Below are 17,287 nucleotides of genomic sequence, written 5' to 3'. Positions count from 1 at the left end.
TTCCCAATCTGCTGGCGGATCGCAGGAGTGCAGTTTGTGGTGGGGTGGGGTGAGAAGGCTTCCAAATCGTTCAGTCGACTTGCAAATATTAACAAACTCTCCCCCTGCCCCCCGCCCAAAAAATAAACATCGAGCCTGTGGTTGCCGAAACAGTAATAAATAATCAGCTCCGATGGACGGGCCACATCGCCCGCATGCCCGATACGAGACTCCCAAAATAAGCGCTCTACTCGGAGCTCCGACACGGCAAGAGAGCCCCAGGTGGGCAGAGGAAACGCTTCAAGGACACCCTCAAAGCCTCCTTGAAAAAGTGCAACATCCCCACCGACACCTGGGAATCCCTGGCCCAAGACCGCACAAAGTGGAGGAGAAGCATCCGGGAAGGCGGCGAACACCTCGAGTCTCTTCGCCGGGAGCAAGCGGAAGCCAAGCGCAGGCAGCGGAAGGAGCGCACGTCAACCCAAGCACCCCACCCACCCGCCCCTTCAACCACCGTCTGCCCCACCTGTGACAGAGACTGTAGGTCCCGCATTGGACTCATCAGTCACCTGAGAACTCGTTTTTAGTGTGGAAGCAAGTCATCCTCGGTTCCGAGGGACTGCCTAAGAATAAATAATGTGCTAGAAATCCCGCCACATCGTGGAGCTTCCCCCCCCCCCCCCCCAACCCTCTGGATCCGCTCGCAGACCCCCCACCTCGCCCGCCCCCACCCCCGCCCCCCGACCAGGAACCCGGGGACCCCAGTCTGCCCTCCAGGAAGGAGGCACGCTCCCCAAAGCATTCTGTTCTCTCTGGTTTTTTTTAAAAGTTGGGGCTAGAAAATCGCGATGTAAATCCCGTAAATCAGACATTCGAAATCCAATCGAGTTCACTGGCGGTCTGAAAAAAAGACAAAAAAAAACAAGACACACGCACACAAAAAAAAGAACTTTGCTTAAATAGGATCTCAGGGTTTGTTTGCTTGAATGAAAATAACAGCGGAGCGATTTTAGTTGGCCCCATCGAGATTCCCCCTCCCAATGTAACAAATAAATATATACGCGGATCACGGTTATTTTCTCCGCCCTCCCCCCTTTCTGAACACACTAACTCTTGCTCTGGAGTTCATCTGTGTGGCCGTTCTTTCCATGCTCGCCCAGGCAGTGAAGGTCAGCGGGCTATTCACCTGCAGCGGCATCACCACGGAATCCAATTCTGTTCGCAGCTGAGCTCGCTGGACGGTGGCTGGGAAACCCCTGACTCATTCGCTTCCCACCCCCCCTCCCCCTTCTGTATGATGAGGGACTTCAGTTACGCGGAGAGACTGGAGAAGCTGGGCTTGTTCTCCTTGGAGCAGAGAAGGCTAAGGGGAGATTCAGTAGAGGCGTTCGAAATTACGAGGGTTTCGATAGAGTGAATAAGGAGAAACTGTTTCCACTGGCAGGAGGGTCGGTAACCAGAGGACACAGATTTAAGATAACCAGAGGGGGAGATGAGGAGAATTTATGTTACGCAGCGAGTTGTTGTGATCTGGAATGCGCTGCCTGAAAGGGCGGTGGAAGCAAATTCAACAGTAACTTTCAAAAAAGGAAATACTTGAAAAGGAGACATTTGCAGGGCTCTGGGGAAAGAGCAGGGGGGAGTGGGACTAATTGGAGAGCTCATTCAAAGAGCCGGCACAGGCACGATGGGCCGAATGGCCTCCTTCTGTGCTGTGTGATTCTATTCGACTTTTGTAAAAACCTTGCTGAGGAAAAGAAGAACTGGCAGACTGATGCAAAGTGGGCGATCAAAGAATGAAACCAGGTGGGCAGTGAGTGTGGGTAGGTCGACGGAGCCTGGGTTAAGTGACCTTGAGCTGAGGGAGTGTGTGTTTATATCATTTTTATATTCATTCTCGGGACGTGGGCGTCACTGGGCAGGCTGGCATTTATTGCCCATCCCTAGTTGCCCATTACTGATAAATAAACGTGTATCTCAGAGGGGCAGTTAAGAGTCAACCACATTTGGTGTGGGATTGGAGTCAGGAACAGGCCCAGATTGGGGTTCCTTCCCTACAGGAGACATAAGTGAACCAGTTGAGGTTCTCACGACAATCCAACAGCCTCCATGGTCACTTTTACTGATCCCCGATTATTATTTTCAAACTGAATTCAAAGTCTCAAAACTGCCATGGTGGAATTTGATCGCCCTTTCTCAGGATTATTAATCCAAGGTCTCTGGGTTACTGTCCCAGTGACATAACCACTGAAGCTACCGTGTGTAAAAAGGTTGTGGATTAAATTAAGTCGCACTTTAATGCTCTTTTAAGGATCCCACTCACTTTGCAGTCCTAGTTTGTTCAGCCTCCTCCTGCTCGGAGGGCGCGGTCTAAGGGTTCTGCGACCACCGCTGCTGCTGTGGAGAGGGGGGATTTGTAACAGGGCAGATACCCCAAGACTGAGCAACCCTCCTTGCTCCTTCCTCCTCCTCCTCCCTCAGGCCTCACCATGAGTGAACCAGGCCTCACCAGAGACTCGGGCCTAAACTGCGAGGACTCTAGGAGGTCAGCCAGCGCTGGCTCCTGGAGATTTCCTCGCATCGACCTCCGCCCTCCACCCGCCCCGCCTCCCCGCGACCATCCTCACCGCGCCCCGCCTTCCCTCGGCCAATCGGAAAGCCAACAGACTCTTTCTTACCTTGATTGGAAGATTCTTTCACCCCCCTCCTCCCATCCCATCTCCAATATTTGCGTAACTAATAAACAAATGTCGATTTAAAAAACCCCCACATTTTTCTTAACGCCTCGATGATTTTTCTCCCGGAGTTGCTGGACACAGTGCCCAGGAGGTCAATTAGTAACTCCTGGAGTCTCCGGGACAATCCTGGGCCGTTGGCAACTCCTGATCCGGCCTCCTGTTCAAGAGGCCGACACTCCATCGCTGGGCCCTCTCTGAGGTGAAACTATTAGACACAAAAGGCTACTCACTGTACGTCTACACCTAGTTAAAATACAAGGGTTACAAGACATTCCTCCCCTCGATAACCTTTAGCGAAAGTCGGCGAGGATGCGATCGGCGAATCGACAGGAGGAATCTTGTCCCTCCGCACTCTACCACCAAGGCCATTTTATAACATGGCAGGAACTACCGGGACTCTGACACAGCACGGATATGAAACAAAGAAAAAGGCCGAAAATACTCTTTTTAAAAACTGAAAGAGGGACTTTCAGTTTCTTTTACAAAATATGTACACATTTCCCCGAACCCCCCCCCCCCCACACACACACACACTCACACTCACACACACACACAATACAGCTCACTGTACCGACATCTGGTAGCACACAGAATGTTAGCAATGCTCTAGTAAGATGGCCCTCCTTAAACCAAATCAAAGCTTTTTTTCTTATTAATTCATGGGTCGCTGGCAAGGCCTGGCATTTATTGCCCGTCCCGAGTCGCCCCTCGAGAAGGTGGTGGTGAGCCGCCTTCTTGAACCGCTGCAGTCCGTGTGGTGAAGGTGCTCCCATAGGTGCTGTTAGGGAGGGAGTTCCAGGATTTCGACCCAGCGACGATGAAGGAACGGCCGATTTATTTCCAAGTCGGGATGGTGTGTGACTCGGAGGGGAACTTGGAGGTGGTGGTGTTCCCCTGCGCCTGCTGCCCCTTGTCCTTCTAGGTGGTGGAGGTGGCGGGTTCGGGAGGTGCTGCCTGCGAGAGTTAAGCAGATTAAAACAGAACAAAAAACGTTGCTCGCAAGTGAAGCAAAGCAGGTTTAACGCTTCCAGGGAACGCACAGCTCGGGTTGCTTGCAGGTTCAAGCCCTGCCTCACTGGTCGAAGGCCGCGCAGAGGTGGCATCTCAACGGGTGGCAGAAAGCTTCAGTTCCAACCAACAAGCTGAGGTCTCCAGTCACTTCGCCCTGGGACACGCGGGCGGAGGGCAAGGCCTTAGTCCTTCGCTGTGTTAAAGGCAGCGCCGTCAGCACGAGAGATTTACAGAGGGTTTTCCGGGAAGCTTGGTTTTTGTTTTGGCGTCACTTTGTGACGGTGGGGGAGGGAGGGGGGAGGTGGGGGGTCACCGCGTTGCATTGTGTAGGCAGGAGTCAACGGGGTCACCAGGTTTATTGTCTGGAGCACAACATCTTCACTCAACCGTGTGGGCAATCTGTTGCATTTTTGTTTGGTCCCTCGCTGCCTTAGTCTGTAGGCGAGAAACTTCCGTTCGACCCGGACACGTGGGGAACGTCGGGAATATTAGAGGCGCTCATTAGCAGGGTTGATCTTCAGAACCGTACGTGGAGATTGGATATTTTTGGTCTTTTGGTTTTTAAAAAACCAAGTCCCATTTGGTCCTCAACTTTGCGGGAGGGGGATATTAAGGTCGAGTGAGCGTCGTGTAGACTGGTTGCTCCCAATGGGTGGGGCTGCGGGACTGAGGGACTGAGGTCGGGTCGCTGATGGATGTGTAGAGCGGGCGCTGGGAGGCACCCATGTAGGAGAAGGCGGTGTAGAGTCCGGAGGTCTGGCTGGAAGGGCTGTAGTAAGATCCCGAAGGCTGGTGTTCAGAGTAGTCGAACTGGGACCGGGTGATGCTGGGGAAAGCTGAGCCGTAGTGAGGGAGGCTCAGGGACGTGTAGGTGATCTGGGCGGAGGAGTGCTGCTGGTCGGAGTAATGACTCGGGTGAGCTTGCTCCGTCTTGATCTGGGTCTTGGACTCTGATGGCGCTGCCGCTGAGGCGGAGGACGACGAACTCCCGCCGTGTTGCTTGGCGATCCAGGCGGAATGCCCCCCGGCTCCGGCCAGGGCACCCCCCAGCCCGTAATTTCCAGCGTACACCCCAGCTCCCAAGGCTTGCCCGTGACCGGGGTGCCCGTTAGGCGGTAGGTACTGGTCGAACTCGTGGACGTCAAAGGTCTCCATGTTGGACATCACGTCGTGGCTGAGGTCCCCAATGTCCATGTTGCCGAAATCGAGGTGCGGCTTTCCGCCTTCCACTAGCGGGCGCCCCTCCCGTTTTCCATCCGCCTTTCCAGGCTGCATCTCAGTCTTCGGGGTGGTGGGGGGAGTCGGCGGGCCATGGTTCTGCCCTGCGCAAGAGAAGAAAGAACTTTCAGATGGCAGCACCAAGGGAATAATATCTCAATTTGCCAACGGCACCAAATTAAGGAGCTGAGGTAGAATTGGGGGGGGGGGGGGGTGGGGGAGGAGAGAGACTACAGCAGGGTGTGGACAGGTTAGAGGAGTGGGCAAACATGTGGCAAATGCAGTTCAACAACAACTTGCATTTATATAGCACCTTTATAGAACAACATCCCAAGGCGCATCACCGAGGCATAAATCAGACATAAATAGTTCAGTACCGATAAATTCAAAGCACTGAATCTTTAGCAATGAAAGATAGAAATAAATGGTTCCATTTTCAATGGAGTGGAGGAACTGAGATCTGGGGGCACAGATACACGGATCTAGGGGCACAGATCTGTGTCTCAATAGTGGTATTGAGTAGATTGGGCCTATACTCTCTGGAGTTTAGAAGAATGAAAGGTGATCTCATTGAAACATACAAGATTCTGAGGGGGGATTGACAGGGTAGATGCTGAGAGGTTGATTCCCCTGGCTGGAGTGTCTAGAACTAGGGGGCATAGTCTCAGGATAAGGGGTCGGCCATTTTAGACTGAGATGAGGAGCAATTTCTTCACTCAGAGGGTGGTGAATCTTTGGAATTTTCTACCCCAGAGGGCTGTGGAGGCTCAGTCGTCGAGTATATTCAAGGCTGAGATCGATAGATTTTTGGACTCTAGGGGAATCAAGGGATATGGGGATCGGGCGAGAAAGTGGAGATGAGGTTGATGATCAGCCATGATCCTGTTGAATGGCGGAGCAGGCTCGAGGGGCCGAATGGCCTACTCCTGCTCCTAACTCTTATGTTCTTATGGTCATAGTTGGTAGTACAGTCTGCAGTTTTAGCCAACCCATTATGGGAAGGTCATTGGAGCCATGGGAAAGATGCAGCGTAGGGATCATACCAAGGATCAGACGATATAGTTATGGGAGGCTCAAAAAACTAGGGCAGTATTCACTGCAGAAAGGGTTAAAGGGGATGTGACATTAGTGTTTAAAATTCTGAAAGGGTCTGAAAAGTTTTTTAAAAATTCCACTGGTTGGTGAAGCGGTAACAAGAGGCAGAAACTCGGTGAAACTAGAAGCAGAAAGGGAGGTGTTAAAGAATGTTTACACACAACGTGTTGTTAGAAGGTGGGCTCCAGCAGCACAAGAGGCGACTGAAGCAAAGTTTGTCACATTTAAGAGGGAATTCAATAAACACTTGAAGATAAATATTGAAGGGTACGAGGATAGAGCGGAGAAATGGGAGTAGAGGTTTCCAGCATGGAGCTGGAACAATGGGCCGAATGTCCTCCTCGTGTGTTGGACTATCTGTGAAGAAAGTGGAGGCGTAGGTTTACGTTATGAACGAGGAGGAAGGAGGGCGTCACAAACCCTTAGTCACAAACTTCATGTCTGTGATGTCCTCCCTGACTTGGGTCATGGCCTGTCGAGTGGTCTTACCAAAGGGCAAGGTAACGGCAGGGAAAGCCGGAATCTCCTCTCCACACGAAATGGGGACTGACAGCACGCTTCTGTAATGTACATGTACAAGTGCCGACACAGACACACACACACACACACACACACACACACACACACACACGGACCGTACAGGAGCTGACACTGGAACAGTACCCATGGATTGGCGGGTAGCTAATGTTACCCCACTGTTCAAAAAGGGTGGTAGAGAGAAAACGGGGAATTACAGACCGGTAAGCCTGACATCGGTAGTGGGGAAAATGCTAGAGTCCATTATAAAGGATGTAATAGCAGAGCACTTGGAAAAAAGTGACCGGATCGGACAAAGTCAACATGGATTTACAAAAGGTAAATCGTGCTTGACTAATCTACTGGAATTTTTTGAGGATGTAACTGGTAAAATAGATAAGGGAGAACCAGTGGATGTGGTGTATTTGGATTTTCTAAAGGCTTTCGATAAGGTCCCGCATAAGAGATTAGCGTGTAAAATTAAGGCACATGGGATTGGGGGCAAGGTATTGACTTGGATAGAGAACTGGTTGGCAGACAGAAAGCAAAGAGTTGGAATAAACGGCTCTTTTTCCGAGTGGCAAGCAGTGACTAGTGGGGTACTGCAGGGATCGGTCCTTGGACCCCAGCTATTCACAATATATATTAATGATCTGGATGAGGGAACTAGATGTAATATCTCCAAGTTTGCAAACGACACAAAACTGGGTGGGCGTGTGTGCTGTGAGGAGGATACCGAGAAACTCCAGTATGATTTGGGCAGGTTGGGTGATTGGGCAGAAGTATGGCAGATGCAATATAACGTGGATAAATGCGAGGTTATCCACTTTGGTGTCAAAAACAGGAAGGCAGATTATTATCTGAACGGCAATAGATTGGGAGAAGGGGAAGTGCAACGAGACCTGGGTGTCCTTGTGCACCAGTCGCTGAAAGTAAGCATGCAGTTGCAGCAGGCGGTTAAGAAGGCAAATGGTATGTTGGCCTTCGTAGCGAGAGGGTTTGAGTACAGGAACAAGGATGTCTTGCTGCAGTTGTACAGGGCCTTGGTGAGACCACATCTGGAGTATTGTGTGCAGTTTTGGTCGCCTTATCTGAGGAAGGATGTTCTTGCCATGGAAGGAGTGCAGTGAAGATTCAACAGACTGATACCTGGGATGGCAGGAGTGATGTATGAGGAGAGATTGGGTCGATTGGGCTTGTACTCGCTGGAGTTTAGAAGAATGAGAGGGGATCTCATCGAAACTTATAAAATTCTAACAGGACTAGACAGACTAGATGCAGGAAGGATGTTCCCGATGGTCGGGGAGTCCAGAACCAGGGGTCACAGTCTAAGGATAAGGAGGAATTTCTTCACCCAGAGAGTGGTGAACCTGTGGAATTCTCTACCAAAGAAGGCAGTTGAGGCCAATTCATTAAATATATTCAAGAAGGAGTTGGATATATTTCTTAAGGCTAAAGGGATCAAGGGATATGGGGAGAAAGCAGGGACAGGGTACTGAGTTTGGACGATCAGCCATGATCTCATTGAATGGCGGAGCAGGCTCGAGGGCCGAATGGCCGACTCCTGCTCCTATTTCTTATGTAGACAAGCTGCTCCATCAACAACAAAAGCCAATCTAAGGCAAGGTTGTAAATAGGAAACATTCAAAACACAGAGACTGCGTTTAATGAGAAGCTGCAGCAGTATGCAGAGCGGTGACCTGATAGAGGGGCCAAATGGCCGACTCCTGCTCCTAGTTCTTATTTCTTATTCTACAAAGATAAGAGTGAGAGATCAACGGAGGTCAGAGAAAATACCACAATTAAATTGGCACTTCAGTTTTTTAATGATGGCGTAAATGTTGGTAATTTTCAGAAGGTTACACGGACTCCCTCCTTGGCTCACTGTCTGGTATTGCTCACACCACTGAAACGCCTCGAGACCTTCGACGTTAAAGGCTCAGAGTAAAGGCAAGTTGTGTGGACTGGAGTGGTCGGGTTGGGGGCTCCTCCTGGCATTTCAACACAAGGTGAAGTCCAAGACACGGAGGAGGGGGCATCTCCCAGCCACTCCCTCAATTGCTCCTTCCTAGTATTGGGAGGTGGAGGGGGTGTTGGGGAATGGCCTTCGGGCGAAGACGAGCCGGTTCCTCGGAGGGAGGAGCAGCAGCCCGTCCGGTGAAGGCTGGTCAGTTGGCAACAAGAACGGGTGCCGGGAAAGTCCACGCTTGTCCACCACCTCAACCGTCTTGACCAGCTCTCGGCCACTGACGGGCTAGTCGGATATCACTGCAGGAGTGGGAAGGGAATGGGAGAACATAAGAACATAAGGAATAGGAGCAGGAGTCGGCCATTCGGCCCCTCGAGCCTGCTCCGCCATTCAATGAGATCATGGCTGATCTTCTACCTCAACTCCACTTTCCCGCTCTCTCCCCATAACCCTTGACTCCCCTGTAGCTCAAAAATCTGTCTGTCTCCACCTTAAATATATTCAATGACCCAGCCTCCACAGCTCTCGGGCAGAGAATTCCAAAGATTCACGACCCTCTGAGAGAAGAAATTCCTCCTCATCTCAGTTTTAAAAGGGTGTCCCCTTATTCTGAAACTATGCCCCCCTCGTTCTAGATTCCCCCACGAGGGGAAACATCCTCTCGGCATCTACCCTGTCAAACCCCCTCAGAATTTTATATGTTTCAATAAGATCCCCTCTCATTCTTCTAAACGCCAATGAGTATAGGCCCAACCTGCTCAACCTTTCCTCATAAGACAACCCCTTCATCTCCGGAATCAACCTCGTGAACCTTCTCTGAACTGCCTCCAATGCAAGTATATCCTTCCTTAAATAAGGAGACTAAAACTGTACGCAGTACTCCAGGTGCGGTCTCACCAACGCCCTGTACAGTTGTAGCAGGACTTCCCTACTTTTATACTCCATCCCCCTTGAAATAAAGGCCAACACTCCATTTGCCTTCCCAATTACTTGCTGTACCTGCATGCTAACTTTTTGTGTTTCATGCACTAGGATCCCCAGATTCCTGTGGAAGAAGATTAAATGTTCGACCCCAAGAAGAGAACAATGCTTCGGCCCTCAGAACCGCCCCCGGCTGCTGACAGTTTTGAATCCGCAAAGTTCAACACCGTTGCGGACACCGGAAGGATCGGGAGTCCGACTCAGTCTGGTGAACCTTCATTGCACTCTCAATAAAACAAAAAAAATACCAGACTGATACCTGGGATGGCAGGAATGACATATGAGGAGAGATTGGGTCGATTGGGCTTATATTCGCTTGAGTTTAGAAGAATGAGAGGGGATCTCATTGAAACTTATAAAATTCTAACAGGACTAGACAGACTAGATGCAGGAAGGATGTTCCCGATGGCGGGGGAGTCCAGAACCAGGGGTCACAGTCTAAGGGTAAGGGGTAAGCCATTTAGGACTGAGATGAGGAGGAATTTCTTCACCCAGAGAGTGGTGAACCTCTGGAATTCTCTACCACAGAAGGCAGTTGAGGCCAATTCATTAAAAATATTCAAGAATGAGTTAGATATATTTCTTAAGGCTAAAGGGATCAAGGGATATGGGGAGAAGGCAGGGACTGGGTACTGAATTTGGATGATCAGCCATGATCTCACTAAATGGCGGAGCAGGCTCGAGGGGCCGAATGGCCTACTCCTGCTCCTATCTTCTATGTTTCTATGACTCAGGAGCTCTGGGGAGGGTCGAAAGGCGCGATAGGGTCACCTGTGTGCTCGCCGTGTCCCTCCGAGAGCGGAGAGCTGCCCGCCGTACGCCCGCGGTCCTGAGGCACGGCCTTGTAGTGGGGCTGGACGGTGGAGATGTGGCTGTCCTCCGGGTGGGCATCGCCATCCCCCTGGCCAGGTTTCATATTCTTGCGCCGGCGGGGCTGGTACTTGTAGTCTGGGTGGTCCTTCTTGTGCTGGGACCGCAGTCGCTCCGCCTCTTCCACGAACGGCCTCTTATCATTCTCGTTCAGTAACCTGCGGAAAATTAAAAAAAAATCCGCCACTTTTGAAACGCTTCCTCAACTTGAATTCACACAAACGTAGAACGGCGCAGCACCGAAGGAGGCCATTCGGCCCATCGTGCCCGTGCCTGCTCTTTGAAAGAGCTCTCCAATTAGACCCACTCCCCCCTACTCTTTCTCCACAGCCCTGCTAATATTTTTCCCCTTCAAGTATTTATCCAATTCCTCTTTATGAAAGTTATTGTTGAGTCTGCTTCCCCCGCCCTTTCAGGCAGCGCGTTCCACGGACAGCGGCAAATGCTTCTCAACCCCTGTTAAGTATTCACGAACTGCCTTGGCAGACGCAAAACAGATTAAGACAACTCCCTCCACTTTAGTTACGAGGGAAGACTGGAGAAGCTGGGATAACAACAGAAAATGCTGGAAAAACTCAGCAGGCCAGGCAACATCCGTGGAGAGAGAAACAGAGTTAACGTTTCGGGTCGATGACCCTTCGTCAGGACTGAGAAGAAAAGGCAGGAAATGAAACAGATTAAAAGGCAGTTGGGGGCTGGGAAATGGGGGAGGGGATGAAAGAGACATTAAGAGATAGTCAAGGTGAGACGAGATGGTAATAGGACAGGTAAAGAAACAGACAATGGCTCTAGATGAAGTGTGAAGTGCGTTGTTAGAAGCTGGAGAAGCTGGGGGTTGTTCTCCTTGGAGCAGAGAAGGTTAAGGGGGGATTTGATAGAGGTGTTCAAAATCATGAGGGGTTTTGATGGAGTAAATAAGGAGAAACTGTTTCCAGTGGCAGGAGGGTCGGGAACCAGAGGACACAGAGTGAAGATAATTGGCAAAAGAACCAGAGGGGGAGATGAGGAAACAGTTTTTTACGCAGCGAGTTGTTGTGATCTGGAACGCGCTGACTGAAAGGGCGGTTGATGCGCTATCAATTACTCATAAAAGACTGAGAGTTAAGAGAGTAACTAAAGGCTTTTATTAACAAAAGAATGAAGGTCTGCCTCGAGTGGTCGACCGGTCCAGAAATACAAAGGGCTGGGGAGCAGTCACCTTTATACTAGGACTTGTGGGAGGAGTCAGCCGAGGCATGTCCAGGCATGTACACAGTGGAATACAAACAGTGGTTTACCACATTCACCCCTTGTTTAAAATTGAGTCCGGCGGGGTGAAGTGTATTAAAAGTTAGTGTATTGGAGTCTCTCCGGAGGTCTTGTCTGCCGCTGTGATCGGCGTGGCGACGGCAGGGGTAGTGGAGCTTCCGGCGTCGAGTCCTGCGTGGGCTGTGGCACAGGCGTGTCGTCCTCGTAGATGTCGAGCGGGTCGCGGGGCCCAGGCCTGCCGTCTGCTGGGGCTGGATATCGGATCGTGGGGGGGGGTGGTAGTGAGTAGTGGGTTACTGCGGCCCCCGAGGGTGCAAGGTCTCTTATGGAGACTGTGTCCTCCCGCCCGTCCGGGTATGCAATGTAAGCATACTGGGGGTTGGCGTGGAGGAGGTCGACCCTCTCGACCAGGGGGTCCGTTTTATGGGTCCTCACGTGCCTTCTCAGTAGGACCGGCCCTGGGGACGTCAGCCATGGCGGTAGCGATGTCCCCGATGTGGACTTCCTTGGGAAGACAAACATTTTCTCATGAGGGGTGGCGTTAGTGGCAGTGCAGAGCAGTGACCGAATAGAGTGGAGCGCATCGGGGAGCACATCCTGCCAGCGGGAGGTTGGAAGGCCCCTAGACTTTAAGGCTAGCAGGGCGGCCTTCCAAACTGTCGCATTTTCTCTTTCCACCTGTCCGTTCCCCCGGGGGTTGTAACTGGTGGTCCTGCTTGTGGCAATACCCCTAGTTAGCAGGTACTGACGGAGTTCGTCGCTCATAAACGATGAGCCCCGGTCGCTATGGATATAGCTGGGGAAACCGAACAGGGTGAAGAGGTCGTTCAGACATTTAATGACCGTGGCACTGGTCATGTCCGGGCAGGGGATGGCGAACGGGAAACGGGAGTACTCATCAATAATATTGAGGAAGTACACATTGCGGTCGGAGGAGGGGAGAGGCCCTTTAAAATCAACGCTCAGGCGCTCGAAGGGGCGAGTGGCTTTTATCAGGTGGGCCCTGTCTGGTCTATAAAAGTGCGGTTTGCACTCAGCGCAGACTTGGCAGTTCCTGGTCATGGTCCTGACCTCCTCAATAGAGTAAGGCAGGTTGCGGGCCTTGATGAAGTGGAAGAACCTGGTGACCCCCGGGTGGCAGAGGTCATTGTGGAGGGCCCGCAGTCTATCGATCTGCGCGCTGGCACAGGTGCCACGCGATAGCGCATCCGGGGGTTCATTGAGCTTCCCGGGCCGGTACAAGATCTCGTAATTGTAGGTGGAAAGTTCGATTCTCCACCTCAAGATCTTGTCATTTTTGATTTTGCCCCTCTGCTTGTTGTTAAACATGAAAGCAACTGAACGTTGGTCAGTGAGCAGGGTAAATAGTTTTCCGGCCAGGTAGTGCCTCCAATGACGCACAGCCTCCACAATCGCCTGGGCCTCCTTCTCAACAGCGGAGTGTCTGGTCTCCGGGCCTTGGAGGGTTCGTGAAAAGAAGGCCATGGGTCTCCCCGCCTGATTGAGGGTAGCGGCCAGGGCAAAGTCGGACGCGTCGCTTTCCACCTGGAAGGGGATGGATTCGTCCACTGCGTGCATGGTGGCTTTGGCAATGTCTTCCTTGATACGGTGGAAGGCTAAGCGGGCCTCTGCCGTCAAGGGAAAAGAGGTGGACTTGATCAGCGGATGGGCCTTGTCCGCATAGTAGGGGACCCACTGGGCATAATAGGAGAAAAACCCTAGGCACCTCTTCAGGGCCTTGAGGCAGTGGGGCAGTGGGAGTTCCATAAGGGGACGCATCCGGTCGGGGTCGGGGCCGATGACTCCGTGTTCCACAACACAGCCAAGGATGGCGAGGCGGTTTGTGCGGAATATGCACTTCTCCTTGTTATATGTCAGGTTCAGGAGTTGGGCGGTGCGGAGGAATTTTTCGAGGTTTGCGTCATGGTCCTGCAAGTCACGGCCGCAGATGGTCACATTGTCCAGATATGGGAAAGTGGCCTGCAACGCATTTTGATCTACCATCCGGTCCATCTCCCTTTGGAAGACGGAGACCCCGTTGGTGACGCCAAAGGGAACCCTAAGGAAGTGGTAGAGGCGGCCGTTTGCCTCAAAGGCAGTATACTGGCGGTCCTCAGGGTGGATAGGGAGCTGGTGGTACGCTGATTTCAGGTCAATGGTCGAGAAGACGCGGTACTGCGCGATCTGGTTGACCATATCAGCTATGCGGGGGAGTGGGTAGGCGTCCAGCAGGGTGTAGCGATTTATTGTCTGGCTGTAGTCGATGACCAGGCGCTGCTTCTCGCCGGTCTTAACGACCACAACCTGGGCTCGCCAGGGGCTGGTGCTGCCCTCAATAATCCCTTCCTTCAGGAGCCGCTCCACTTCGGTTTTAATGAAAACCCTGTCCCCGGCACTGTATCGCCTGCTCTTTGTGGCGATGGGCTTACAGTCGGGGGTGAGGTTAGCAAACAGTGGGGGGGGCGGGGGGGGGGGTGACTCTGAGTGTGGAGAGGTTGCACCTGGTGCGCGGCGGGCAATTTGGGAGCTGCTGGCTGCGGACTGTGAGTGGGGGTAGGGGTCCACCGTGCGCCATCGTAACACTTTTAAGGTGGCACTGAAAATCTAACCCCAGCAGGACGGCAGCGCAGAGGTCGGGCAAGACCAGAAGTTTAAAATGATCGTATACGGTCCCGTCTACTACGAGTGTCACTACGCAGTAGCCGCCGATGTCCGCCGACTGGGACTCGGAGGCCATAGAAATCCGCTGGTGCGCAGGCAGGACTGGGAGAGAGCAACGCCGCACCGTGTCGGGGTGGATGAAGCTCTCCGTGCTCCCAGTCAAAAAGGCAGATTGTATCGTGGCCATTTACCTTAATGTCCATTGTGGAACTGGCCAGCTGGTGCGGTCTCGCTTGGTCCAGTGTAACGGATGCCAGCGTAGGGGTCGGTGTGTCGCTGCGGGTATCAGATGAGGCGGTGTTGGGGGCCTGCTGCGTTCCGGCTGTCGTCCAAGATGGCGGCGTCCATGATCCCCATGTGGCTGGAGGCGTCCAAAATGGCTGCTGTACCGGTGGTTCGCACATGGCCGGGGAGGCCCAAGATGGCGGCCCGCATGGCCCACACGCGGCGTTGCTGGGGTTCGGGGTGGCTTTGGCCCTGCAGACGTTAGCGTAGTGTCCCTTCTTCCCGTAGCCCGAGCAGATCGCGTTTTTCGCCGGGCAGCGCGCTCTGGGATGTTTTGCCTGGCCACAGAAGTAGCATTTCTGGCCTTGGGGCACTGCTGTCTGGCCTTGGGACACTGCTGCGGTAGTTGGGCCGTTGCTGGGGTGTGGCTGGGGTGGCACGGCGCTATGAGGCGGTCCTACCGTGTCCCAGGCTGTCATTCCCCGCGGCGTCCACGGTGCAGAGGAGTAGGCATCCATGCCCCGGTAGGCTGCATCCAATGATAGTGCGAGTTCAGAGGCCTTGTTGAGGTCGAGGTCACTCTGCTCCAACAGTCGCTGTCGGGTGTAATTGGATCTGTGGCCCGCTACAAAAGCGTCCCGGATAAGTTCCTCTGTGTACATGGCGGCCTTTACATCCCTACAACCACAGGCCCGGCCAAGCACAGACAGTGCCTGAAGGTATTCCACGGTCGATTCCCCAGGTTGTTGTTTACGACTCCCCAGAAGGTGCCTGGCGTACACTTCGTTCACTGGGCGCGTGTACTGGTCCTTGAGGAGCTTGATAGCGTCCGTGTACGAGGTCGCGTCTTGGATGACCGAGTACACTCGGTGGTTCACTTTGGAGGTCAGGACATCCAGTTTGTCCTCGTCCGATTTGATTGCTGCGGAGGCGGTCAGGAATTTTTCGAAACACTTAAGCCAGTGAGTAAACTTGGTGGATGAGTCCGCCTCCCGATGATCTAAGTCCAGGCATGCTGGTGTGAGGATCTTCTCCATTATAAAAATTTTGTTAATAAAATTGATGCGCTATCAATTACTCATAAAAGACTGAGAGTTAAGAGAGTAACTAAAGGCTTTTATTAACAAAAGAATGAAGGTCTGCCTCGCGTGGTCGACCGGTCCAGAAATACAAAGGGCTGGGGAGCAGTCACCTTTATACTAGGACTTGTGGGAGGAGTCAGCCGAGGCATGTCCAGGCATGTACACAGTGGAATACAAACAGTGGTTTACCACAGCGGTGGAAGCAGATTCAATAGTAACTTTCAAAAGGGAATTGAATAAATACTAGAAAAGGAGAAATTATTAGCAGGGCTGTGGGGAAAGAGCAGGGGGGAGTGGGACTAATTGGAGAGCTCGTTCAAAGAGCCGGCACAGGCACGATGGGCCGAATGGCCTCCTTCTGTGCTGTATGATTCCGTGATACTCTACACTACTGATGCACCTCAGCTCCCCTCGCTCTCTCTCTCTCTCTCTCTCTCTACACCAGGAAAGGCGGACTCATCTGTTGACATACAATGAGTAGAAACATTGTGAGACCGCCAAACTCATTAAACACAAGAATCAGTTTAAAAAAAGATGGAAATGGCATGGAGGCAGTGACAACATAGCAACAGAGAAACATAGAAAGATAGGAGCAGGAGTAGGCCATTCGACCCCTCGAGCCTGCTCCGCCATTCAATGAGATCATGGCTGATCATCCAAATTCAGTACCCTGTCCCTGCCTTCTCCCCATATCCCTTTAGCCTTAAGAAATATATCCAACTCCTTCTTGAATATATTTAATGAACTGGCCTCCACTGCCTTCTGTGGTAGAGAATTCCACAGGTTCACCACTCTCTGGGTGAAGAAATTCCTCCTCATCTCAGTCCTAAATGGCTTACCCCTTATCCTTAGACTGTGACCCCTGGTTCTGGACTCCCCGGCCATCGGAACATCCTTCCTGCATCTAGTCTGTCCAGGCCTGACAGAATTTTATAGGTTTCGATGAGATCCCCTCTCATTCTTCTAAACTCCAGTGAGTACTGAGTACAACAACCACCTTTCCGGTTCCCATCGGTACCAAAGAGCAGGGATGGGACCAGGAGATAAGGAATGAGGACACTTTGGTGTCAGCGGGTCGCATTCTTGACTCTGAGTCAGAAGATCGTGGGTTAAAGTCTCACTCCAGACTTGAGCACATAATCTAGGCTGACACTCCCAGTGCAGTACTGAGGGAGCGCCGCACTGTCGGAGGGGCAGTGCTGAGGGAGCGCCGCACTGTCGGAGGGGCAGTACTGAGGGATCGCTGCACTGTCGGAGGGGCAGTACTGAGGGAGCACCGCACTGTCGGAGGGGCAGTACTGAGGGAGTGCCGCACTGTCGGAGGGGCAATACTGAGGGAGTGCCACACCGTCGGAGGGGCAGTACTGAGGGGGCGCTGCACTGTCGGAGGGGCAGCACTGAGGGGGCGCTGCACTGTCGGAGGGGCAGTACTGAGGGAGCGCCGCACTGTCGGAGGGGCAGTACTGAGGGAGCGCTGCACTGTCGGAGGGGCAGTACTGAGGGGGCGCTGCACTGTCGGAGGGGCAGTACTGAGGGAGCGCCGCACTGTCGGAGGGGCAGTACTGAGGGAGCGCTGCACTGTCGGAGGAGCAGTACTGAGGGAACACCACACTATCGGAGGGGCAATACTGAGGGAGCGCCGCACTGTCGGAGGGGCAGTACTGAGGGAGTACTGCACTGTAGGAGGTGCTGTC

At 52.5% G+C, this 17,287-nt stretch overlaps 1 protein-coding gene across 1 annotated transcript in view; it reads right to left on the bottom strand.

Annotated features, from left to right (window-relative positions):
* Positions 1-699: 699 nt before the first annotated feature.
* The window catches only part of sox10 (SRY-box transcription factor 10), a 31,562-nt gene continuing 14,974 nt past the window's right edge, over positions 700-17,287 (bottom strand). The window contains exons 2-3 of the mRNA XM_085969893.1: positions 10,279-10,535; positions 700-5,050 (exon numbers count right to left, since the gene is read on the bottom strand). Coding sequence (XP_085826019.1) covers positions 4,338-5,050; positions 10,279-10,535 — 970 coding nt within the window. The 3' untranslated portion in view covers positions 700-4,337. The remainder of the gene's footprint in view (positions 5,051-10,278; positions 10,536-17,287) is intronic.

The sequence above is a fragment of the Somniosus microcephalus genome, chromosome 28, assembly GCF_052327205.1.
Source record: "Somniosus microcephalus isolate GS21.2 chromosome 28, FLI_Smic_1.0, whole genome shotgun sequence".
Taxonomy (NCBI): domain Eukaryota; kingdom Metazoa; phylum Chordata; class Chondrichthyes; order Squaliformes; family Somniosidae; genus Somniosus; species Somniosus microcephalus.
Note: the sequence above shows the minus strand (reverse complement) of the source record. Positions and strands in the feature narration are given on the sequence as shown.